Source organism: Eurosta solidaginis, chromosome 4, assembly GCF_040869045.1.
Source record: "Eurosta solidaginis isolate ZX-2024a chromosome 4, ASM4086904v1, whole genome shotgun sequence".
In the NCBI taxonomy this organism is placed as follows: Eukaryota; Metazoa; Arthropoda; class Insecta; order Diptera; family Tephritidae; genus Eurosta; species Eurosta solidaginis.
The window spans coordinates 77,322,360-77,348,475 of record NC_090322.1 but is presented as its reverse complement, the minus strand read 5'-3'; the positions used below and the strand labels follow the sequence as shown (position 1 = coordinate 77,348,475).

At 34.6% G+C, this 26,116-nt stretch overlaps 1 protein-coding gene across 4 annotated transcripts in view; it reads right to left on the bottom strand.

Moving 5' to 3' along the window:
* Positions 1-210: 210 nt before the first annotated feature.
* Positions 211-26,116, bottom strand: part of LOC137249991 (uncharacterized) — a 37,972-nt gene continuing 12,066 nt past the window's right edge. For 2 of the 4 annotated variants that reach the window (XR_010952674.1, XR_010952673.1), the window contains exons 3-4: positions 25,542-26,061; positions 24,424-25,472 (exon numbers count right to left, since the gene is read on the bottom strand). Coding sequence is in view for 1 of the 4 variants with exons in the window: in XM_067782149.1 (XP_067638250.1) it covers positions 7,628-7,767; positions 7,830-7,986; positions 8,048-8,223; positions 25,315-25,438 (597 nt within the window). In the remaining 3 variants the exon portion in view is untranslated. Of the gene's footprint in view, positions 4,885-4,946; positions 5,104-5,164; positions 5,341-7,618; positions 7,768-7,829; positions 7,987-8,047; positions 8,224-24,423; positions 25,473-25,541; positions 26,062-26,116 lie in introns of those variants that run through there. The other 2 variants (XM_067782149.1, XR_010952675.1) reach the window with 2 other exon arrangements.

The following is a 26,116-nucleotide window of genomic DNA, read 5'->3' as shown; positions in this document are numbered from 1 at the left end:
TTGTAGTTCAGAAAATTACAATTTAAGTGCAATTATAATTTTCTGAACTACAAACAGAAATTCTGAACTTCAATTTTAATTTTCTGAACTTCAGTTGAAACTCCTGAAATCCAAATGTAATTTACTGAACTTCCATTGAAAATTCAGAGCTTTAATTTTCTGAACTTGAATTGTAACTTTCAGAACTTCCATTGCAACTTTCTGAACTAAACCTGAAAAAGGTGTGGTACCACACTTCTTTACATAAAGTGAACCATTTAACATTTTCTCTGGGAGATAAAGTGGTGAATTGACTACCAGTGGTTTGAAGCCACCTGCATTCGTGTTGGCGCTTCTCTATATCATTAATATAACAATAGCTTTTTAATAATTTAATTTATAGAAAAATATAAATTTTTTCTTTACATTTTAGAACTGTGTACAAAAATATGTAATTTTACATATCGCAACCTAAACCAAAAAGTGTTGCAACTCATAATCAGATAAACTTTGTGTTCAATGTTGATTTATACCACAAAAATAACAAAATTCCTAACAAAACCAGGCTAAACGATAACGTTGACTACCAAAAAACGTAAGTTATTTCACGAAGCTTTAATCGATCGATTTACACTTAAATACCGATTTAAATTTTTTTTAAGTTTTGACATTTTTTAGTTTAGAATGCGATATATACATTCGCTGGAATAATTATACTCATAGTAATTTTTTGTTTTGAATTATGTGATTACAATATTTATAAAGACCATTTAGTTGATGGTATTGATACTTTCAGTTAAGTTCATCAAAAATATTTATATCCAAAATATTTTTTTGTTATACATCTAGTTTATAAATTTTGGTTAAAAATTATTTACAAATTCGTTGCAATTAAATTGCTTTAAAAATCGTTTCAAACTTTACGCGATTGTTGAATATTTTTTTAGTAAAGAGAATAAAAAGCTTAGAATAAGAAAAAAGTGAATATATGTAACTAAAATAACAATTAATTTCCTTTTGGCATGTTGAGGTTCGGAAAACTATCAGAGGGATACCGCAATAAACAAAAATATGTGCATTCACGTATGTAGGTATGCATGTGTATAGTCCCAATAATATTATTCATGTATTTCATACAACAGTCCGATTTCCTTGATCAAACGCAGCTAAATGGAATTTTTTTATACTCAGTTGAGCAGAGCTCACAGAGTATATTAAGTTTGATTGGATAACGGTTGGTTGTACATATATAAAGGAATCGAGATAGATATAGACTTCCATATATCAAAATAATCAGGATCGAAAAAAAATTTGATTGAGCCATGTCCGTCCGTCCGTTAACACGATAACTTGAGTAAATTTTGAGGTATCTTGATGAAATTTGGTATGTAGGTTCCTGAGCACTCATCTCATATTTAAAATGAACGATATCGGACTATAACCACGCCCACTTTTTCGATATCGAAAATTTCGAAAAACCGAAAAAGTGCGATAATTCATTACAAAAGACAGATAAAGCGATGAAACTTGGTAGATGAGTTCAACTTATGACGCAGAATAGAAAATTAGTAAATTTTTGGACAATGGGCGTGGCACCGCCCACTTTTAAAAGAAGGTAATTTAAAATTTTTGCAAGCTGTAATTTGGCAGTCGTTGAAGATATCATGATGAAATTTGACAGGAACGTTACTCCAATTAATATATGTACGCTTAATAAAAATTAGCAAAATCGGAGAACGACCACGCCCACTTTTAAAAAATTTTTTTTTTTAAAGTAAAATTTTAACAAAAAATTTAATATCTTTACACTATATAAGTAAATTATGTCAACATTCAACTCAAGTAATGATATGGTGCAACAAAATACAAAAATAAAAGAAAATTTCAATTTAATTTGTCTAGGATACTTTTAACGCCATAAGTCGAACAAAAATTAACCAATCCTTTTGAAATTTGGTAGAGGCACAGATTTTATGACGCTAACTGTTTTCTGCGAAAATGGGCGAAATTCGTTGATGCCATGCCCAGTTTTTATACACAGTCGTCCGTCTGTCCTTCGCATGGCCGTTAACACGATAACTTGAGCAAAAATCGACATATCTTTTATCTTAGTTCACGTGCTTACTTGAACTCACTTTGTCTTGGTATGAAAAATGAACGAAATCCGACTATGACCACGCCCACTTTTTCGATATCGAAAATTACGAAAAATTAAAAAAATGCATTAATCCTATACCAAATACGAAAAAAGGGATGAAACACGGTAAGGTAATAGGATTGTTTTATTGACGCGAAATATAACTTTAGAAAAAACTTTATAAAATGGTTGTGACACCTACCATATTAAGTAGAAGAAAATGAAAAAGTTCTGCAGTGCGAAATAAAAAACACTTAAAATCTTGGCAGGTACTACATATATAAATAAATTAGCGGTATCCAACAGATGATATTCTGGGTCACCCTGGTCCACATTTTGGTCGATATCTGGAAAACGCCTTCACATATACAACTACCACCACTCCCTTTTAAAACTCTCATTAATACCTTTAATTTGATACCCATATCGTACAAACACACTATAGAGTCACCCCTGGCCCACCTTTATGGCGATATCTCGAAAAGGCGTCCACCTATAGAACTAAGCCCCACGCCCTTTTAAAATACTCATTAACACCTTTCATTTGATACTCATATCGTACAAACAAAGTCTAGAGTCACCCCTGGTCCACCTTTATTGCGATACCTCGAAAAGGCGTCCACCTATAGAACTAAGGCCCACTCCCTTTTAAAATACTCATTAACTTCTTTCGTTTGATGCCTATATTGCACAAGCGAATTCTAGAGCCACTCCTGGCCCACCTTTATGGCGATATCTCGAAACGGCGTCCACCTATGGAACTAAGGATTACTCCCTTTAAAATACTCATTAACACCTTTCTTTTGATACCCATATTATACAAACAAATTCTAGGGTCACCCCTGCTCCACCTTTATGGCGATATCTCGAAACGGCATCCACCTATGGAACTAAGGATAACTCCCTTTTAAAATACTCATTAACACCTTTCTTTTGATACCCATATTGTACAAACAAATTCTAGGGTCACCCCTGGCCCACCTTTGTGCCGATATCTCCAAAATTCGACCACCTATACAACAACCACCACTCCCTTTTAAAACCCTCATTAATACCTTTAATTTGATACCCATATCGTACAAACCCATTCTAGAGTCACCCCTGGTCCACCTTTATGGCGATATTTCGAAACGGCGTCCACCTATAGAACTAAGGCCCACTCCCTTTTAAAATACTCATTAACACCTTTCGTTTGATGCCCATATTGTACAAACCAATTCTAGGATCCACCTTTATGGCGATATCTCAAAACGGCGTTCACCTATGGAACTAAGGATTACTCCCTTTTAAAATACTCATTAACACCTTTCTTTTGATACCCATATTATACAAACAAATTCTAGGGTCACCCCTGGTCCACCTTTGTGGCGATATCTCGAAAATTCGACCACCTATACAACAACCACCACTCCCTTTTAAAACCCTCATTAATACCTTTAATTTGATACCCATATCGTACAAACCCATTCTAGAGTCACCCCTGGTCCACCTTTATGGCGATATTTCGAAACGGCGTCCACCTATATATATAAGGCCCACTCCCTTTTAAAATACTCATTTACACCTTTCGTTTGATGCCCATATTGTACAAACAAATTCTAGGGTCACCCCTGGTCCACCTTTATGGCGATATCTCCAAACGGCGTCCACCTATGGAACTAAGGAATACTCCCTTTTAAAATACTCATTAACACCTTTCTTTTGATACCCATATTGTACAAACAAATTCTAGGGTCACCCCTGATCCACCTTTGTGGCGATATCTCGAAAATTCGACCACCTATACAACAACCACCACTTCCTTTTAAAACCCTCATTAATACCTTTAATTTGATACCCATGTCGTACAAACACACTCTAGAGTCACCCCTGGTCCACCTTTATGGCGATATTTCGAAACGGCGTCCACCTATAGAAATAAGGCCCACTCCCTTTTAAAATACTCATTAACACCTTTCGTTTGATGCCCATATTGTACAAACAAATTCTAGGGTCACCCCTGGTCCACCTTTATGGCGATATCTCGAAACGGCGTCCACCTATGGAACTAAGGATTACTCCCTTTTAAAATACTCATTAACACCTTTCTTTTGATACCCATATTGTACAAACAAATTCTAGGGTCACCCCTGGTCCACCTTTATGGCGATATCTCGAAACGGCGTCGACCTATGGAACTAAGGATTACTCCCTTTTAAAATACTCATTAACACCTTTCATTTGATACCCATATCGTACAAACGGATTCTAGAGTCACCCCTGGTCCACCTTTATGGCGATATTTCGAAACGGCATCCACCTATAGAACTAAGGCCCACTCCCTTTTAAAATACTCATTAACACCATTCGTTTGATGCCCATATTATACAAACAAATTCTAGGGTCACCCCTGGTCCACCTTTGTGGCTATATCCCTAAATGGCGTCCACCTATAGAACTATGGCCCACTTCCTCATAAAATACTCTTTAATGCCTTTCATTTGATACACATGTCATACAAACACATTCTAGGGTTTCCCTCGGTTCATTTTCCTACATGGTTATTTTCCCTTATGTTGTTACCATAGCTCTCAACTGAGTATGTAATGTTCGGTTACACCCGAACTTAATCTTCCTTACTTGTTTTAGCTAAAGTATGTAGGTTAATGGTGTTGTAGAGCTGGATTTACTTGTCAGATACCGCCTTTGTTTATGCCGGTTGTGGCTCAGCGTCAAATATCTTCTCATGGTGTCTTCAAATTCTATCCTGCCTTGCAGTTTGAAAATATCTAAATTAATAGAAATGGACAATGTAAGGAATGAGATTTTAAAATAATTTAAATTACTCTACCAAAAAGTACGCTGTTCACGAGTTTCAGTTTAGATAAAGATAGTTTGCCATGTACCCCGTCCCAGTTAAAATAGAAAAGAACGTTGTCACAGAAAAGTTTTCTTATTACTCCAATAATGTGTGATGATGCACCTTTCAGCGTAAAGATATATGATTTCTAAATAACGAAAAACCACCAATTTAAATTATGAAACACAATAAAAAATACTTAAAAATACCATTGATTCTTGATAATCAATGTCATAAACTGAATCCAGCGATGTTAGTGGCATAACGATAGAGAGCTCGGTGTGAGTATCATTTTCCATTTCTCCGCTGATAAGGCATACTATTTTGTGCGTTTTCTTAATCAGAACTTTTGAGTCACGCATGGCTTTATATTGAGCTGCCAATTCTGGAAGTTGAAATGATAGCATAAAAATAATGAATGAGAATCAAGATATTGCGGCTACAATTACTAGGGTTTCACAAATAACAGTTCAATATTTCACTATGCACCTTTTTTTTAGATCTTAGTCAATCTAGGTTCCAGGTCGGTATGCTTCTGTAATATTGTTTGTAGTATCGCTATTATATTTTCGTTCATTGTAGGGAATGTTCCTCCGTTGGTTATGGAAGTAGCCGCATTATTCAAAACGGTACTTGTTGTATTTAAGGTGGAGGGAAATGATTTTAAGCCGTAAACGAACTAATTTATGGGGTTCCTTTTTTGCGCGGATATAGTTTTTGTCACCAAACCGGTTTTGGACCCACCCAGGGTAAATTTTTATACGCTTTGCCGAAGGCCACCAACGCAGGAAGATGTTCTGCGCAAAATACTCCCAGCAGATCCTTGCAGTGGGACTGCGCCATTTTCTCCTCCGGGAAGGTATCGAACCCAATCCGGGACCTGTACTTGATCCCGGTTCAGAGATATGGTTTTGTTGCGTTTGTCGGAATCGTATTAGGACGGTCACACTTTTGTCAGCGCGTCACGTGTAAGAGATGGTTGCATCGGACGGGATGTTCTGGGCTTGACCCCAAATCCGACGTCCTCGTAACTTTTACAAATCGTTTGTGGCTCGTTGCTGTTCACGCCCAAGGGCATCCCGTAGTCTGCACCTCCACGGCCTCACGGCGCCACCAGCTCATAATGCCGCTCCTATTCTTCCTCGCAGAGTAGGAACGCACTGGGTACTGTAACAGGTTAACTCTTTCTTATCCGGAATCAACACCGACATACAAAATGTATGTCCTGCTTGCAATTTGTCCCCACATAACACCAACCACTCTTCAATTGTAATGTGGAACAAACTCTTCTAACACCCCTCTCACTTTGGTCCACCCTGGGTTAAATTGCATGTTTCCTTGGACTCCCGTTAGAGAACATTTATGACAATTCCAGCGTAATAAATAGCTTTTCCAACCTAATCGTCAACCTCACCTACCCGTTGCGAATCCTATTTCTTTAGCAGCCGATGCTCTGGCGATTCCAAGTTCCTTATGGATGGAAAGGCTGGGTGGAAAGACGGGCTGGCCTAGAAGGTTTAGTGTGGTCATACCAAATCGTTCCCGGGGACTCACGTGTCATTTGCTAAGGATTTACCGGAAAACAAGGTACTTGCCACAGCCAACAAGCTTTGGAATATGGTACCAAACTGGTTGGAGGTATTTCCCCAAAAAAGAGTGGAACTACGCAATTTGGTTTGCCAGTATTTGCCTCGGTAATTTATATTGATTAAAAATTGCAATAGTAGATAATGTTATGGGAGATAAAATTCAATAGGTAGCCGAAGCAAAGATCGTGGTGACTAGCATTAGTACTGAGCATCCTGAAGAGGAAATTGTTGGTAAGATCACAACAACCACCACTCCCTTTTAAAACCCTCATTAATACCTTTAATTTGATACCCATGTCGTACAAACACACTCTAGAGTCACCCCTGGTCCACCTTTAAGGCGATATTTCGAAACGGCGTCCACCTATAGAAATAAGGCCCACTCCCTTTTAAAATACTCATTAACACCTTTCGTTTGATGCCCATATTGTACAAACAAATTCTAGGGTCACCCCTGGTCCACCTTTATGGCGATATCTCGAAACGGCGTCCACCTATGGAACTAAGGATTACTCCCTTTTAAAATACTCATTAACACCTTTCTTTTGATACCCATATTGTACAAACAAATTCTAGGGTCACCCCTGGTCCACCTTTATGGCGATATCTCGAAACGGCGTCCACCTATGGAACTAAGGATTACTCCCTTTTAAAATACTCATTAACACCTTTCATTTGATACCCATATCGTACAAACGGATTCTAGAGTCACCCCTGGTCCACCTTTATGGCGATATTTCGAAACGGCATCCACCTATAGAACTAAGGCCCACTCCCTTTTAAAATACTCATTAACACCATTCGTTTGATGCCCATATTATACAAACAAATTCTAGGGTCACCCCTGGTCCACCTTTGTGGCTATATCCCTAAATGGCGTCCACCTATAGAACTATGGCCCACTTCCTCATAAAATACTCTTTAATGCCTTTCATTTGATACACATGTCATACAAACACATTCTAGGGTTTCCCTCGGTTCATTTTCCTACATGGTTATTTTCCCTTATGTTGTTACCATAGCTCTCAACTGAGTATGTAATGTTCGGTTACACCCGAACTTAATCTTCCTTACTTGTTTTAGCTAAGGTATGTAGGTTAATGGTGTTGTAGAGCTGGATTTACTTGTCAGATACCGCCTTTGTTTATGCCGGTTGTGGCTCAGCGTCAAATATCTTCTCATGGTGTCTTCAAATTCTATCCTGCCTTGCAGTTTGAAAATATCTAAATTAATAGAAATGGACAATGTAAGGAATGAGATTTTAAAATAATTTAAATTACTCTACCAAAAAGTACGCTGTTCACGAGTTTCAGTTTAGATAAAGATAGTTTGCCATGTACCCCGTCCCAGTTAAAATAGAAAAGAACGTTGTCACAGAAAAGTTTTCTTATTACTCCAATAATGTGTGATGATGCACCTTTCAGCGTAAAGATATATGATTTCTAAATAACGAAAAACCACCAATTTAAATTATGAAACACAATAAAAAATACTTAAAAATACCATTGATTCTTGATAATCAATGTCATAAACTGAATCCAGCGATGTTAGTGGCATAACGATAGAGAGCTCGGTGTGAGTATCATTTTCCATTTCTCCGCTGATAAGGCATACTATTTTGTGCGTTTTCTTAATCAGAACTTTTGAGTCACGCATGGCTTTATATTGAGCTGCCAATTCTGGAAGTTGAAATGATAGCATAAAAATAATGAATGAGAATCAAGATATTGCGGCTACAATTACTAGGGTTTCACAAATAACAGTTCAATATTTCACTATGCACCTTTTTTTTAGATCTTAGTCAATCTAGGTTCCAGGTCGGTATGCTTCTGTAATATTGTTTGTAGTATCGCTATTATATTTTCGTTCATTGTAGGGAATGTTCCTCCGTTGGTTATGGAAGTAGCCGCATTATTCAAAACGGTACTTGTTGTATTTAAGGTGGAGGGAAATGATTTTAAGCCGTAAACGAACTAATTTATGGGGTTCCTTTTTTGCGCGGATATAGTTTTTGTCACCAAACCGGTTTTGGACACACCCAGGGTAAATTTTTATACGCTTTGCCGAAGGCCACCAACGCAGGAAGATGTTCTGCGCAAAATACTCCCAGCAGATCCTTGCAGTGGGACTGCGCCATTTTCTCCTCCGGGAAGGTATCGAACCCAATCCGGGACCTGTACTTGATCCCGGTTCAGAGATATGGTTTTGTTGCGTTTGTCGGAATCGTATTAGGACGGTCACACTTTTGTCAGCGCGTCACGTGTAAGAGATGGTTGCATCGGACGGGATGTTCTGGGCTTGACCCCAAATCCGACGTCCTCGTAACTTTTACAAATCGTTTGTGGCTCGTTGCTGTTCACGCCCAAGGGCATCCCGTAGTCTGCACCTCCACGGCCTCACGGCGCCACCAGCTCATAATGCCGCTCCTAAACAAGGAACAAAAAACACAAGGAAAGCTAGACGTCGAAAAGCTTCAATCACAACAGACTGCCAATGATTTCGCAACTCGACTCTCACACCTGCTCTCTGAGGGCACAACTCATCCTGAAGGAATACAGGAGCAGTGGGAGCATATCTCCAAAGCACTTCATACTGCCGCCGAGGAAAAAATTGGTTAACGGCGGCCACGAAAAAACAACTGGTATGATGAAGAATGCCGCGTTGCAACCGAAAGAAAAGACGCTGCCTACAGGGCTATGTTAAAAGCGAGCGCGACAAGAGGAGTGTGTGAACGCTATCGTGAGTTAAAAAGGGAAGCGAGACGCCTTTTCAGGAAGAAAAAAGCAGAAGCAGAAAGGCGTGAGTGCGAGGAGCTTGAGCTGCTAGCCACCCGGAATAACGCCCGAAAATTCTACCAAAAAATACGGCGACAGACGGAAAGTTTTAAGACTGGGGCAAACTCCTGTAGGAATGAAAACGGCGACCTTGTAACTGATGTCCAGAGAGTGCTTAGATTATGGAGGGAACACTTCTCTGCTCTCCTAAATGGAGGCAGCAATTCACCGCGCAGAGATGAAGAACCCGATCCCGCAATCGATGATGATGGAATATATGTCCCCCCGCCCGATTATGACGAAGTTAGAATAGCAATAACCAGATTGAAAAACAACAAGGCCGTGGGCGCTGATGGATTGCCTGCGGAGCTATTCAAGTTCGGCGGCGAGGAGTTGGTAAGGCGCATGCAGCAGCTTCTTAGCAAAATATGGGCGGACGAAAGCATGCCCGACGGTTGGAATCTAAGTGTTCTTTGGCCAGTCCACAAGAAGGGGGATACTGCAAAATGCACCAACTATCGTGGAATCAGCCTTCTTAATATCGCATATAAGGTCCTTTGTGCGTGTGCGAAAGTGTATTGTGCGAAAGATTGAAGCCCACCGTGAACCGGCTGATTGGACCTTATCAGTGCGGCTTCAGACCTGGTAAATCTACCATCGACCAGATTTTCACAATGCGCCAAATCTTGGAAAAAACCCGTGAAAAGAGAATCGACACACATCACCTCTTCGTCGACTTTAAAGCCGCCTTCGACAGCACGAAAAGGAGCTGCCTATATGCCGCTATGTCTGAATTTGGTTTTCCCGCAAAACTTATACGGCTGTGCAAAATGACGTTGAGCAACACCATCAGCTCAGTCAGAATTGGGAAGGACCTCTCCGAGCCGTTCGAAACTAAACGATGTTTCAGACAGGGTGACCCCCTATCGTGCGATTTCTTTAATTTGATGCTGGAGAAAATTATACTAGCTGCAATTACTGGCATATGCTGATGACATTGATATCATCGGCCTAAACACTCGCGCTGTTAGTTCTGCTTACTCCAAGCTGGAAAAAGAAGCGGTAAAGATGGGTTTGACGGTGAATGAGGACAAAACGAAGTACCTGCTGTCATCGAGCAAAGAGTCAGCGCATATGCGCCTTGGCAACCACGCTACTGTTGGCAGCCATAATTTCGAAATAGTAAAAGACTTCGTTTATTTGGGGACCAGCATCAACATTAGCAACAACATCAGCACTGAAATCCAGCGAAGAATCAATCTTGCCAATAAATGCTACTTTGGACTAGGTAGGCAATTTAAAAGTAAAGTCCTCTCTCGGCGAACGAAAATCATACTCTACAAGTCACTTATCGTACCCGTCCTGCTATATGGGGCAGAAGCATGGACCATGACAACAGCAGATGAAGCGGCTTTGGGAGTGTTCGAGAGAAAAGTTCTTCGAAAGATTTATGGACCTCTACGCGTTGGCGATGGCGAGTACCGAAGAAGATTTAATGATGAGCTGTACGAGCTATACGCAGACATCAACATAGTCCAGCGAATTAAAACGCAGCGGCTACGCTGGCTAGGCCATGTTATGCGAATGAAAGATGATGCTCCGGCCAAGAAAGTGTTTCTATCGGAACCCGCCTATGGAAGCAGAGGTAGAGGGCGGCCCCCACTCCGTTGGAAGGACCAGGTGGAAAACGATTTAAACTCCCTTGGTGTGACCAATTGGCGCCGGTTGGCGGAGCGAAGGAGCGACTGGCGCGCCTTGTTGGACGGCCATAACCGTTTAGACGGTTAAGCGCCAATTAAGTAAGTAAGTAAACAAAAAGGACGCGTTTCATTCATATAACAAGTGAATTGACAGGATGCAACCGGTACGCGTTGTTGTTGTTGCATATGTTTTGGTTAGCGATAACGAAAACGTACCTAAAGAAGTAGCTTCAAAATGTAAATAGCATCGAGCGTAAAGGAATGTCGAAAACACAACAGGTAAGAGCGAGAAAGCGAGCCAAACGTCATTATTTTGAGAGAGCGCGTGTGTTACTTTTTGCACGACATCAATGTAAAAGTGATTAACATTCCAACCTAATAAAACCGAACTGCGTTTTTTTAGCGCACGCAAACAACCGGCGTTCTTTGCCCTAGCCGAAATAAGTGTTCGTTGCGATAAAGTAAAACATGTATACAAGCGTCAAATTTAAATGTCACGCAGAACAAAAATTGGAAATCGAGTTAGGTTTTCACGCAGCAAATTCAATTTCGGTTGCTCTCATACAAGCTTTATGTGCATGGGACATTTTTGACAGAAAATGACTTGCGTGCGTTTATATTAGGTTGGCCTCATTATAAATCTTACCAAGTAACGCAACTAACAGGTGATCGCTCAAAATTCGCACATTTACACGCACAGTTCTCGACTCAGTTTCAGCTTAGATTATTTAGCTTAAATTTTAAAGTGAGATAATCACCAATTGATGTATATATAAAATATATAACGCATTTTTGTTGTTATTAAAAGAATCTTTTTATTTATATTAAAGTTTTATCATTTTTTTCAACTTTATTTTAAGAATTTCATGCGTTTTTAAAGCATTTTCGTGCATATAAATACAACCATGTGCATATACGTTTTGACATTACATTTCATACACGTTCGTATTTGCCATTCTCATTGTTTCTAAATTTGTAAACAATGACAGCTATTCGGTGTGACTTTTCGAAAAAAAGGACGTGTGGCACTCGGGGACTGCCGCGGTAAAGCTATTGCATATTATCAACTTATGCAATTATAATATTTATGCAACATTTTGTTTTCTTTGATATTAATTCAAGTTTTGTCTTTGATATTAATTCAAGTTAACCTTTTTAAGCGTGGTGACCGATAAGAAAACAAATTTTTTACTTTTATTGAATAAATGAGAAGTTAATATTTAACTTTCATTTAACTTTATCTTTACCTTTATTTTTAACTTTAACTTTCACTTTATCTTTAACATTCACTTTAACTTTAACTTTATTTTTAACTTTAACTTTAACATTCAGTTTAACTTTAACTTTAACTTTTTTAACTTTAACTTTAACCTTAACTTTAACTTTCATTTTAACTTTAACTTTATTTTTAACTTTAACTTTAATTTTCGCTTTAACTTTAACATTTATTTTTAACTTTAACTTTTACTTTAAATTTAACTTTAACCTTAACTTTAACTTTAACTTTAGCTTTGTCTTTAACTTTAACTTTAACCTTAACTTTAACTTTAACTTTAGCTTTAACTTTAACTTTATTTTTAACTTTAACTTTAACTTTAACTTTCGCTTTAACATTAACTTTAACTTTAACTTAAACTTTCACTTTAACTTTAACTTCAACTTTAACTTTATTTTTAACTTTAACTTTAACTTTCGCTTTAACATTCACTTTAACTTTAACTTTCACTTTCACTTTAACTTTAACTTTAACTTTAACTTTAACCTTAACTTTAACTTTAACTTTAACTTTAACTTCAACTTCAACTTTAACTTTATTTTTAACTTTAACTTTCACTTTAACTTTAACTTTATTTTTAACTTTAACTTTCACTTTAACTTTAACTTTAAATTTAACTTTAACTTTAACTTTAACCTTAACTTTAACTTTAGCTTTGTCTTTAACTTTAACTTTAACTACAACTTTAACTTTATTTTTAACTTTAACTTTCGCTTTAACATTCACTTTAACTTTAACTTTAATTTTAACTTTAACTTTAACTTTCACTTTAACTTTAATTTTATTTTTAACTTTAACTTTAACTTTCGCTTTAACTTTAACATTCACTTTAACCTTAACTTTAACTTTAGCTTTAACTTTAACTTTAACTTTAACTTTCACTTCAACTTTAACTTTAACCTTAACTTTAACTTTAACTTTCGCTTTAACTTTAACATTCACTTTAACTTTAACTTTTACTTTTACTTTCACTTTTACTTTTACTTTAACTTTAACTTCAACTTTAACTTTAACCTTAACTTTAACTTTAAGTTTAACTTTGACTTTAACTTTAACTTTAACCTAAACTTTAACTTTAACTTCAACTTCAACTTTAACTTTAATTTTAACTTTAACTTTAACTTTAACTTTAACTTTAACTTTAACTTTAACTTTAACTTCAACTTTAACTTTAACCTTAACTTTAACTTTGACTTTAACTTTAACTTTAAACTTAACTTTAACTTTAACTTTCACTTTAACTTTAACTTTATTTTTAACTTTAAATTTCGCTTTAACTTTAACATTCACTTTAAATTTAACTTTAGCTTTAACTTTAACTTTAACTTTAACTTTAACTTTAACTTTAACTTTCGCTTTAACTTTAACATTCACTTTAAATTTAACTTTAGCTTTAACTTTAATCTTAACTTTAACTTTAACTTTCACTTTAACTTTAACTTTATTTTTAACTTTAACTTTCGCTTTAACTTTAACATTCACTTTAACTTTAACTTTAACTTCGACTTTAACTTTAACTTTATTTTTAACTTTAACTTTCGCTTTAACTTTAACATTCACTTTAACTTTAACTTTAGCTTTAACTTTAACTTTCACTTTAACTTTAACTTTATTTTTAACTTTAACTTTAACTTTACCTTTAACTTTAACTTTAACTTCGACTTTAACCTTAACTTTAACTTTGACTTTAACTTTAACTTTAAACTTAACTTTAACTTTAACTTTCACTTTAACTTTAACTTTATTTTTAACTTTAAATTTCGCTTTAACTTTAACATTCACTTTAAATTTAACTTTAGCTTTAACTTTAACTTTAACTTTAACTTTAACTTTAACTTTAACTTCAACTTCAACTTTAACTTCGACTTTAACTTTAACTTTAACTTTAACTTTAACTTTAACTTTAACTTTAACTTTAACTTTCACTTTATTTTTAACTTTAACTTTAACTTTCGCTTTTACTTTAACATTCACTTCAACTTTAACTTTAACTTTAGCTTTAACTTTAACTTTCACTTTAACTTTAACTTTATTTTTAACTTTAACTTTATATTTAACTTTAACTTTAACTTTAACTTCGACTTTAACTTTAACTTTAACTTTAACTTTCACTTTAACTTTAGTTTTAACTTTAACTTTAACTTTCGCTTTAACTTTAACATTCACTTTAACTTTAACTTTAGCTTTAGCTTTAACTTTAACTTTCACTTCAACTTTAACTTTAACCTTAACTTTAACTTTAACTTTCGCTTTAACTTTAACATTCACTTTAACTTTAACTTTAACTTTTACTTTTACTTTTACTTTCACTTTTACTTCAACTTTAACTTTAACCTTAACTTTAACTTTGACTTTAACCTTAACTTTAACTTTAACCTAAACTTTAACTTTAACTTCAACTTTAACTTTAACTTTATTTTTAACTTTAACTTTAACTTTAACTTCAACTTTAACTTTAACTTTAACCTTAACTTTAACTTTAACTTTGGCTTTAACTTTAACTTTAACTTTAACCTTAACTTTAACTTTATCTTTCACTTTAACTTTAAATTTATTTTTAACCTTAACTTTCGCTTTAACTTTAACATTCACTTTAACTTTAACTTTAGCTTTAACTTTAACTTTCACTTCAACTTTAACTTTAACCTTAACTTTAACTTTAACTTTCGCTTTAACTTTAACATTCACTTTAAATTTAACTTTAGCTTTAACTTTAACCTTAACTTTAACTTTAACTTTCACTTTAACTTTAACTTTATTTTTAACTTTAACTTTCGCTTTAACTTTAACATTCACTTTAACTTTAACTTTAACTTCGACTTTAACTTTAACTTTAACTTTCACTTTAACTTTAACTTTATTTTTAACTTTAACTTTCGCTTTAACTTTAACATTCACTTTAACTTTAACTTTAGCTTTAACTTTAACTTTCACTTTAACTTTAACTTTATTTTTAACTTTAACTTTAACTTTACCTTTAACTTTAACTTTAACTTCGACTTTAACTTTAACTTTAAATTTAACTTTAACTTTAACTTTAACTTTAACTTTCACTTTAACTTTAACTTTATTTTTAACTTTAACTTTAACTTTCGCTTTAACTTTAACATTCACTTTAACTTTAACTTTAACTTTAACTTTAACTTTAGCTTTAGCTTTAACTTTAACTTTAACTTTCACTTCAACTTTAACTTTAACCTTAACTTTAACTTTAACTTTAACTTTCGCTTTAACTTTAACATTCACTTTAACTTTAACTTTTACTTTTACTTTTACTTTCACTTTTATTTTTACTTTAACTTTAACTTCAACTTCAACTTTAACATTAACCTTAACTTTAACTTTGACTTTAACTTTAACTTTAACTTAAACTTTAACCTAAACTTTAACTTTAACTTCAACTTCAACTTTAACTTTAACTTTATTTTTAACTTTAACTTTAACTTTAACTTCAACTTTAACTTTAACCTTAACTTTAACTTTGACTTTAACTTTAACTTTAACCTTAACTTTAACTTTAACTTTAACTTTAACTTTAACTTTAACTTTAACTTTAACTTTAACTTTCACTTTAACTTTAACTTTATTTTTAACTTTAACTTTCGCTTCAACTTTAACATTCACTTTAACTTTAACTTTAGCTTTAACTTTAACTTTAACTTTAACTTTAACTTTAACTTTAACTTTAACTTTAACTTCAACTTCAACTTCAACTTCAACTTTAACTTTAACCTTAACTTTCACTTTCACTTTAACTTTAACTTTATTTTTAACTTTAACTTTCGCTTTAACTTTAACATTCACTTTAACTTTAACTTTATGACAAGCCAACCTAATATAAACGCACGCAAGTAATTTTCTGCCAAAAATGTCTCAATCCCATACAACTTGTATGAGAGCAACTCAAATTGAATTTTCTGCGTGAAAACCTAACTCGATTTCCAATTTTTGTTCTGCGTGACATTTAGATTTGACGTTTGCACACATGCTTTACATTGTCGCAACGCATGCTTATTCCGGTTAGGGCAAAAAACGCCGGTTGTTTGCGTGCGCCTAAAAAACGCAGTGCGGTTTTATTGTAAGCGACCATATATGTATACGATAAGCGATAGCACAATGGCTACTTCGTGAAACTCAACGACAGCTCTTTTAGTTTGATTTCGATGGTCGTACGGTGAGGAAGTGTCGCATGCGCGCTTAAAACAGAGTATCAAAGAGTGCGTGTGACACATGTTCACCGTTCAAGCATTGAAATCAAACTAAATAAATAATTGATTTTGCTTTCGTGCTCGCTACGCGTTCGTGTTTACTAACACATTCTCAATTTGGTAACCTGCCCACCGCTGATTATGATAGAGATCCAATATTATGTATTTGGCCTTTTGCTAACACCGAAAGTTTTCGAATCTTTTCGAACCTTTTCGGATCTTTTTTGACAAATATCCGTTACGGTTTTTTTTTGATTTAGTCGCCAAGCCCGCGATAAAATCTATGCAATGGCTTAAAATTTATTATTTTTGTGAAATTTTATACTTAATCTGTGGTATTATGGTGGTTAAAAAGGTTTTATGCAACAATACTTTGCTCACATCTCCACAATGTATTTCCTAATGTCGAAGTACTTAACAAAATTTACATACAATCAATTGACAGGCGGTTTCGCGTAGTTAGCATACGTAAAATCATATAAAAGTTATATGAATCGATTCGTATGGATCAGCGCAGTGCATAGGCCTATCTTTTTTTAACAAATATTACTCTATTTCTTTTTATAATTAATAGAAACAGTTTTTTGTAAATTCGAACAATCTCTGCAAATATCGAAATTTACTTTCGTGCACAAAAGTGCGCCATCTGTATGACCAATTAAGACACAAACCTACATATCATGTACCTAACCCCGCTGAATTCGAGATTCTAAAAGCTTTATATTCATGTTGCTCAAAAGTTTCACCAACATACATATTCGTACGCGCCAAACGGCGAAAGAACTACTGTCTCACTCATTTTCAATTCGAATAAAATATTGTTTCCCCATTGTCGCCACTTACCTATATCGGTCTGTACCAAAATCCTTCAAAAATTGTTCCAAAATAATTGTTAGCACACAAAAAAACTTTAAAGAGAAGTAATAATTTTTTGGACAAATTTTACTTACACGTAAATGCATAGGTCTTTATTTAACAGATTCTTTGTTTTTTATTTTAGTTGCTTTCAAAAAAATATGGAATCACAAATAATGAGTTATCTTCTGCATTTCCAGATTTTATGCTCACTTTAGATATAGCACGTCTTATACTGAACAAAAATAAATAAATTTGCTACAAAGATATAACGTTAATATTTGCATATTGTCTTTTATGCTAATTTATTTTGATATTTCTTATTTTGTTTTATTATATTATCATTTATTTCAACTTAGTTTATTATTATTTAAATGCAACTTGATTGAATCGGAAAATTCCAGGTTGCATATTAAACGAAAAAAAGACCCAAACACGTTTTCGATTTTAGGTCGAAATATAGCATAGGCCGTATATTACTCTACTATCTATATATTAACACGCTAACAAAATGTCTATACAATCAATTGACAGGATGTTTCGCATAGTTAGCATACGTAGAATCATATAAAAGTTATACTAATCGATTCGTATGGATCAGCCGCAGTGCATAGGCCTATTTTTGTTACCAAATATTACTCTATTTGTTTATAATCAATAGAAACAATTTTTTGTAAAATCGAACAATCTCTGCAAATATCAAAATTTACTTTCGTGCACAAAAGTGCGCCATCTGTAGGACCAATTATGTTAGTGTTTTAAGACACAAACTTACATATTATGTACCTAACCCCGATGAATTCGAAATTCGAAAAGCTGCATAGTCGTGTTGCTCAAATGTTTCACCTACATACATATTCGTACGCGCCAAACGGTGAGAGAACTAATAGCCATCATCCGGTGGCAAAAGCTGGAGCCGGATAAATAACTTTGCATGTAAATGCAACAACACCGGTTTGACCCAGATAAATCCAGATAGTTTGTCAAAAATAGATTTCGCTGCTTAGCCTTTCGCCGTATGAGTTAAATGAAAAAAAGCGGCGACATCTGCCTATCACATTTCACGTGTGCGAAAATATCACGACATCTGCTTCTCAAGTCTCCAGAGCATTCCCGTGAGAATTGAGCGTGAGCCGGAGCTGTAAAACTCACTGGATGACGGCAAATACCTCACTCATTTTCAGTTCGAATAAAATATTGTTTCCCCATTATTGCCACTTACCTGTATTGGTCTGTATCAAAATCCTTCAAAAATTGTTCCAAAATAATTGTTAGCGCACAAAAAAACTTTAAAGAGAAGTAGTAATTTAACCGGCCAATTTTTTTGGACAAATTTTACTTACACGTAAATGCATAGGTATTTATTTAACAGATTCTTATTTTTATATTTTAGTTGCTTTCAAAAAAACATGAAATCACAAATACTGAGTTAACATTTGTTCAAACTCACTAAATTTATTTATAACAATTAATGGCAAATGTGCCCCAAAATGTTTTTTGCATTTCCAGATTTTATACTCATTTTAGATATAGCTTTACGTTTGCGCATAAAAAAACGCTTATCCTTGCTTGTATAATGCTTAGGTGGCCCATCTAGCGGCAGTGGTTAAATAACTAGCTACAGAACAGGGTGTACCTAAAACCGGAGACACATACCTCTGGTAGCCAAAATGTATAACATATAGCTGAATCGGTTGCGATGAATAGCGGATACACACAATTTTTGAGGTGAACATAGAATTAGTGTTGAGGTGAAACATAGATACATATTTCAGTTATATCTGAGTATTGAAATTTAATAGTACACATTTTATGCGCAGCAATTTCAGAGGTGTATTTAAAGCTTGACGCTTAGCAGTCCATATAAAGTTTGAGCTTAAACGTCTATAGATGTAAAAAAAACACAGCTTAAGCGATTTGTAAAAAAAGCTAATTTGTATATTTGTTTCTCTTTTGCTCGATATAGGCAACCGGCAACATAGCGGCCGTATTGCACAGGCCGTATATTACACACTATTTTTATTTTTATGCTTGATTATATGCCCATTAACCGGATGCTTAGATCCCATAACTCTAATTTGTTTATGTCGCTTAAAGTTATGAAATTAATTTTATTTTAGTAAATATGTTTGCGTGAATAATATCAATGTTTTTGTTTGTTTTTCTTTTTTTTCTAATTTATTCTGCTTTGTTATATCTTAGTATTATATCGTTCACAGACGATATTTTATGGTCATATATATTCATAAAATGGAGTGTTTTCAAATTTAATATAAATTAGTTACGTACATAGATCTCAATGGGAATACATTAAATATCCGAACATTAGAATCTTCATATTTCCACAATTATAACATTAAACCCGGAAAAAAGTCTAAGTGGACTTTTTGAGTTTTTATATGGAACTGTTTATTCACTTCACTTAATTTTTTTCTTTCATTTAAATTTTTTTAGTAAACTCTGGAGGTATCCTCTATTCTATTCGAAAATTTCGTTTTGTGTCATCCTTACATATTACATATGTATTTATACAAAATTAAACTTGGTAAAGCGCCAATTGCATACCTAACGGGTGGTGTGAAATAAGCTAAATTCCTTTAGCAATTTCTTCGTTTTTAACTAAAAGTTCGGTTTTTTTGAATTATGACACTATTGAAGTAAATGGGCGATATATGTATATGTAGTTTATATGGGTGATATAGGCCTACTGGGGAACCGAGCACCCAAAACTAACTTCGGTAGCGCGCCAACGATATACCTTCCGGGTGGTGTGGAAAAAGCTATTATTCAATTCAATTAAAATTCGTACTTTATAATCAACTCTATTAAATTGATAGCCATTTGGTTGTTCGCATCTGGTTCTTTCTTTGGAAAAGAAACATGTGAAGAGCACGAACAAGTAACTCCTGAATTAATTCGATACAACCAATTTCTTGTAATTAATCAATCCTTTTTTATCAGATATAAAAACATTACAAATAGTATTGTTACACATATTTTCGTGCGTTTTATTTCGAAGTCTTGTCGTCTGCAACAATCTGTATTCAGTTATTATACAGTTGAAACTTTTAAGATGCTTGATTTTTAGTCAAAGTTCAATACTCACACTTACTGAATCTAGGCTCTGGTATGAAGTTTAAACTGTTAGGGAAAAAGGAAGCATTTATAAAAATAGCATAACACAATTGCTTAGTTTCATTTACGGTTTACTGAGTTTGCCACAACGCAAATTTTATAACCGTTCCTTACTAAAACCTAACTGCGCTATACATTTTATTTCATTGCAATCAAGCAAAATTAGGTTCCCAACATTTTATCGATGAAAGACATAGACTTATCCCAGACACCTAAAGGTACACTTTATTTTTGTTTGTGTAGTTTGAACTAGACCAAATGTCTCCTTTATTAAAATTTTATATAGGAAACTAGGGCAACATCCTACAATGTTTGCTTTTTACAACGAATACGACACTCTAGTAACTTGCCGAATTGTTTGTATACCAATAAAATAAAACTAAAATTTGGTCCTTTTTTTGAGATCTGGTCTTTTTTCGATGAATTTTGGTCCCAAATGAAAACATGGTGTGGCAACCGTGTTTGGAAATGCATATGACAAGATTGAATTTTTCCGAACAAAATGTTTTTTTTTTTGTAAATAATGAAATAGTAGTATGCAAGCTACTGCCATAGTAGTGGACCTGTACATTAATATTATGAAAAAAGTTTAAAATTAAAAAAAAGGTCTTTGAAATACAATCTAACAGAAGATGGACGTAGCTTCATTGACGCGTATTAGGCAGAGCATAAGAAATCTTGAGGCGTAGAGAGATCTTAGCTGCATGCCATATTTTGTAAGCGTCTTCGAAGCTACGCCTCGTGTGTATCTTGACTAAGTTAAATTTTGTACGAGATCCAACATTTTTAATTAATAATAAATAATACGTAAAGCAACTACGCTTTTTTTTTTTTTTTTGCGTCGTTTTGGCACTTGCGTTGCGTCTACATCTGACGCGCTTTAATTGCTTCAATCCATAACCAATGCAACGCCAATGTCGAAGCAACACACAAATCATTAAAAACTTACGTCCTCTTGAATTTTCTTGTATTTTAGAAAAAAAAAAACCGAGTTTCTATCACCGTTCAACTAAATAAAAACATAATTTTGTTTTCATGTCGATTTTGTGATCGATCTGCAGAGACGGCGGAACATATCCTACTGGAATGCGACGCAATCTGATGAGGGCACAACAGACCAATGGTCGCAGTGCAATCCTCAATAAATTATGGATCTATCGTGGTAGGGAAACATTTAACGTGCTTTATTTCAAAGTGACACTTTATTTGACAAATCACTGTACGATTTCTTTCAAATAAATTGCTTGTTAGCGTTAACTGAAGATAGTGAGAGCCGCCCCTGGAATTGTTACCTTATATAGCGAGAAAGTTAACATATAATGCATAGGTATAAAATGCTTGCATGCATAAAATCATTTTTATTATATAAAAGTAGTGACATTGAGACCTCAAAGTAGTATGACATACAGCCTCATTCTGTTTGGCGATATTGTCTCCAAAACGATCATCGTTTCGTGTTCGTATTATGAATTGCAATACGATAGACAAAACGATAACAGCTGACTGTTACGTAACGAAAATGCTCGTCGATTGGTATTCTGTATCACGAAAAAGTGCTACCAGTACGAAAACAAAGTGTCAAAAATAAACAACAGGTATCGTTTTGGTTTAAAATGAGCGGCACAAACAAAAAAAGTGAGTATTATTAATTAATTAGTTATTATTGTATAAAAAAACTTGTATTTTATATTAGAAGATTCAAAAAAGACCACAAGCGCCCAATTCCTTGTGTTTGTTCATGAGCTGGTAGAAAATGTGGATGTGGCCAGAGGAGCACCGGTATATGGCGCAAATAAAACTTTATTTTATGAGCAATGGACCAAAATTGCGCAAAAAGTAAATGCCCACGGTCCATTTCAAAGAAGAGCGAGTCAATGGAGAAATGTATTATATGTACATGCATATGTATATCTAAATATTATTATTTTATGTTACTTTATAGAGTTTTGCTGACCTCAAATACCGCACCAAAAAAAAATTGCGGAAAACGCGGCAAATATGAGTGCTACAGGGGGCGGACCATTTCAGCCGTCTCCACTCAACAAAGTGGAGGAGGCTATAGAAAGAATGCTGCTAATGACGAAAGGAGCAGCGCCAGGCGGAATGACACTTGGTGTGTCAAGGTCATTGAGGGCAACTTCTTCCGCAGCTGCAGCGCTAGCTGAAATCGCAGGAGTGAGTGCTATAGTACGTCCAGTGTCCCCAACGCCAACACCTGCTTGTGCAACGGCATATTCCACTGAGGAAGTTAATACCAGCACGGCCGCTGTGGTGACACCGAGCAGAACGCAGCGCAGAACCACTCAGACTCAAACCTTCCAACACCGCATTGCCGATTCGGTGAAAATTCAAGCCGATGCAACCAAAGCACTAGTTGACGTGGATGAGGCACAGGCCAAAGCAATGGAAAATTTAGCTAAAGCAGCTATGCTACAAGCAGATGCTGCAAGTTCCATTGCCAAGTCATTAGAGCAGCTAGTTGCTATTTTTTTCTCGACAGTTTGAGGCATTAGAAGCTATAGTAGCAAATATGACTACAGAGTTTGTACGTGAGTCCAAAATTTAATTGTTGTAAACTTTATTGTTTCTAGATCCCGGAGCGGTTCCTCGAACGACGAGTAACAGAAACTTAATAATAAGCAGCAACAAAAAAGAGTATCAACACTAAAAGCAGAAGAAAAACGAAAATTAGTCGAAGAAACCAATAGTGGATATTCCAAAGAAATACAAAGTCGAAATTTCCAAATGAAGAGGGACAATAGTTTTAGTGAATCGCGAGGATTTTTACTAATTCAGTGCACTTTTCAAGAACCACTTAACTATGCATTGTTTGAAGAACGCTGTTTCAGATTATATTTTGAGCTGATCCTTGCGATTACCTAAAACTATTGTCCCTCTTCATTTGGAAATTTCGACTTTTACTTCTTTGGAATATCCACTATTGATTTCTTCGACTAATTTTCATTTTTCTTCCGCTTTTAGTGTTGATACTCTTTTTGTTGCTGCTTATATTTATGCTTCTGTTACTCGTAGGTCTAGGAACTGATTCGGGACATTGAAACAATGGTTCGGCCTTTCCAGACATAGGTATTCAACCAGAAGTACCTAAAAAGTTAAAACGAAGCTTTATTAAAGCATAAGTACCTTAATAAGATAGATAAAATGTTTTTTCTCATTAATTTCTTTTTTGTGATAGTAATGAATAAAAGTCTTGAAAAATTTCGATATACAGATGTGAACACGAAAATAGTAGTGGCACTTTTAGTAAGTTTCGGTTTCAGTGCCAATTTTTATCAAATTTCAGCAAGTTCAGCTTCAGTTAACTTATTTTTGCAAGAGCTTAAACTTTACTAAAAATCGGGAAAATTCAGAGGAGTCTCATGAAAATTTGCAACCTTTTACCAAGAATTTTTAGAAATTTTCTGAGAATTCAGTTTTGTAGCTCATTATATTTTAGTATAATAATGTGCTAATCTTATTTCAATAAAAAGACTTCCTGATTTTTGGCAATTTTTTTCCAAACGGACCTTCGAATTTGCTTCCATACAAATTTAAAATGGAATTTTTTTTTATAAAAGGAAAAAAATACGATGGTCCGTTAGAAAAAAAATTGCCAAAAATCAGGAAGTCTTTTTATCGAAATAAGATTAGCACATTATTGTACTAAAATAGAATGAGCTACAAAACTAAATTCTCAGAAAATTTCTAAAAATTCTTGGTAAAAAGTTGCAAATTTTCATGAGACTCCGCTGAATTTTCCCGATTTTTTAGTAAAGTTTTAAGCTCCAACTTATATTCGTCTAATTATATATTGACCTATATTTTTATAAAAAAGTTGCAAAAATATTTTAACTGAAGCGGAACTTGCTGAAATTTGATTAAAATTGGCACTGGTATTTTTGTGTTCGCAACTGTATAGTAAATATGTACTATAAAACATGGATCTCACAACATATTTATTTTATATAAAGTATAGATATAAAGATTTAGATATAAGTAATACTACAAACATGGATTTAAAAGCTTATGCAAATAAAATAATGAAATTTGTAGAAATTCATTATCAATCATAACATTCATTCACATACTTATACCATATCTCCCCCTAGGCTTTATTCGAGATTTAGGCCTCTGAAAAGATTTAACGTTAAATCTTGCAAGTTTTATCATCAACGTCGATATAAATGCTCTTGTTTTTACGAAATGAATTTTATAAATTGATACAAGCTATCAATATTATATTTGAGTTCTGTCACCACATTGCCTTTGACGCCCCAATCTTTAAACTTTTTATGAATGTTGTCATTATATACGGAGTTAAGAAAAAACAAAACTAACCTAACACGCTCAAGTATGTCTTTTTCAAAGCTGAAGTGATTTAAATCCATGATCCGAAGATTGGACATTTTATAGAAACGGCAAACAAAATCGTTAAGCACTTGCAACCATTGTGGGCGTGTTGCAGTTACTTTTGCTGAGCGATAATCAATTAGTTTGTGTACGGATGAATCAGAACGACTCTCTGCAACACGTTCAATTAAGCTTATACCAGTTTGAACAAAACACATATCGATACCACTGTTCTTCTTCGTTCCAAATTATATACCATCTTGTGTTGGATTTGGTATTATTATAAAATCTGTTATACAATATTGAACCTGTACCGATGCTGTACCCAAAAGCGCTGGATCTATAACGCCCACATCACCAGTTAATGTAAATGAATACGCATCGGATGTTACTTGTGAGCACCTAATTGAGCACATGCCAGCGCCCATACACACACAAATAACATATTGTTGTTTTGCAATTTGTCGCGTACCTGTACCGCCAATTGAATTTTGTAGCGAATTGGCTTCTGAATCATAGTTGAAACTCGATACTGTGCCACTTGTATTCATGTAGTATTGCAGGCATCCAGTGGTAGCTTGTGTAGCTTGGAACATTCACTGAATGTGGTATATCCTTCATCACAAATTCCTGTAATAGTTATAGTTTTTTATTATTTCTGTTGTCGAATTTCTGCCGATTTGGCAGGTCTTAACTTACCACTTGTTCAAAGAAATCATCATAACCATAGACACGCACCATCAATGAATAGGTCAAGTCCGCCAATTTTTGTAGAATAGTTTTAGTTTTCTTGGCATAATCTTCCAAACTGTTTGACTGCCCTCTTTTAACACACGAAAACACGCGGAATCTCTTTTAAATTAGGCTTTCAGCTATTTGCATTCTTACATTCAAAGCTGCACTCGACGCTTTTTCATCGGGTAGGAGATCGTGATGTACTTCCGAGAGATTGCCGCTTTTCAAACTCAGAGGCAGTTCGTGCTTAAACAAAATGCAAATATTGCGCAGCAAACATTTATTATTTTTATTGCTTTTTGCGCCGAATAATGAAGCCCCCTCGACCCTATGATACAGCGAAATCGGTTTTTGACCACTCCAAAGCAGCGTTCGATAAGGTTTCGAGCTTTACAATGTACCTCATTGTATCGATTTTGAACCGCTTCTGAAGGGGTCCTAAATGGCGTCATTAAATAAGGTTGCAGAGGATATCCGGAATCGCCTGTCAAAAAATTTTTGTTTGTTTTTTGTTGAATCATAGAGAAATTAAAAACCAT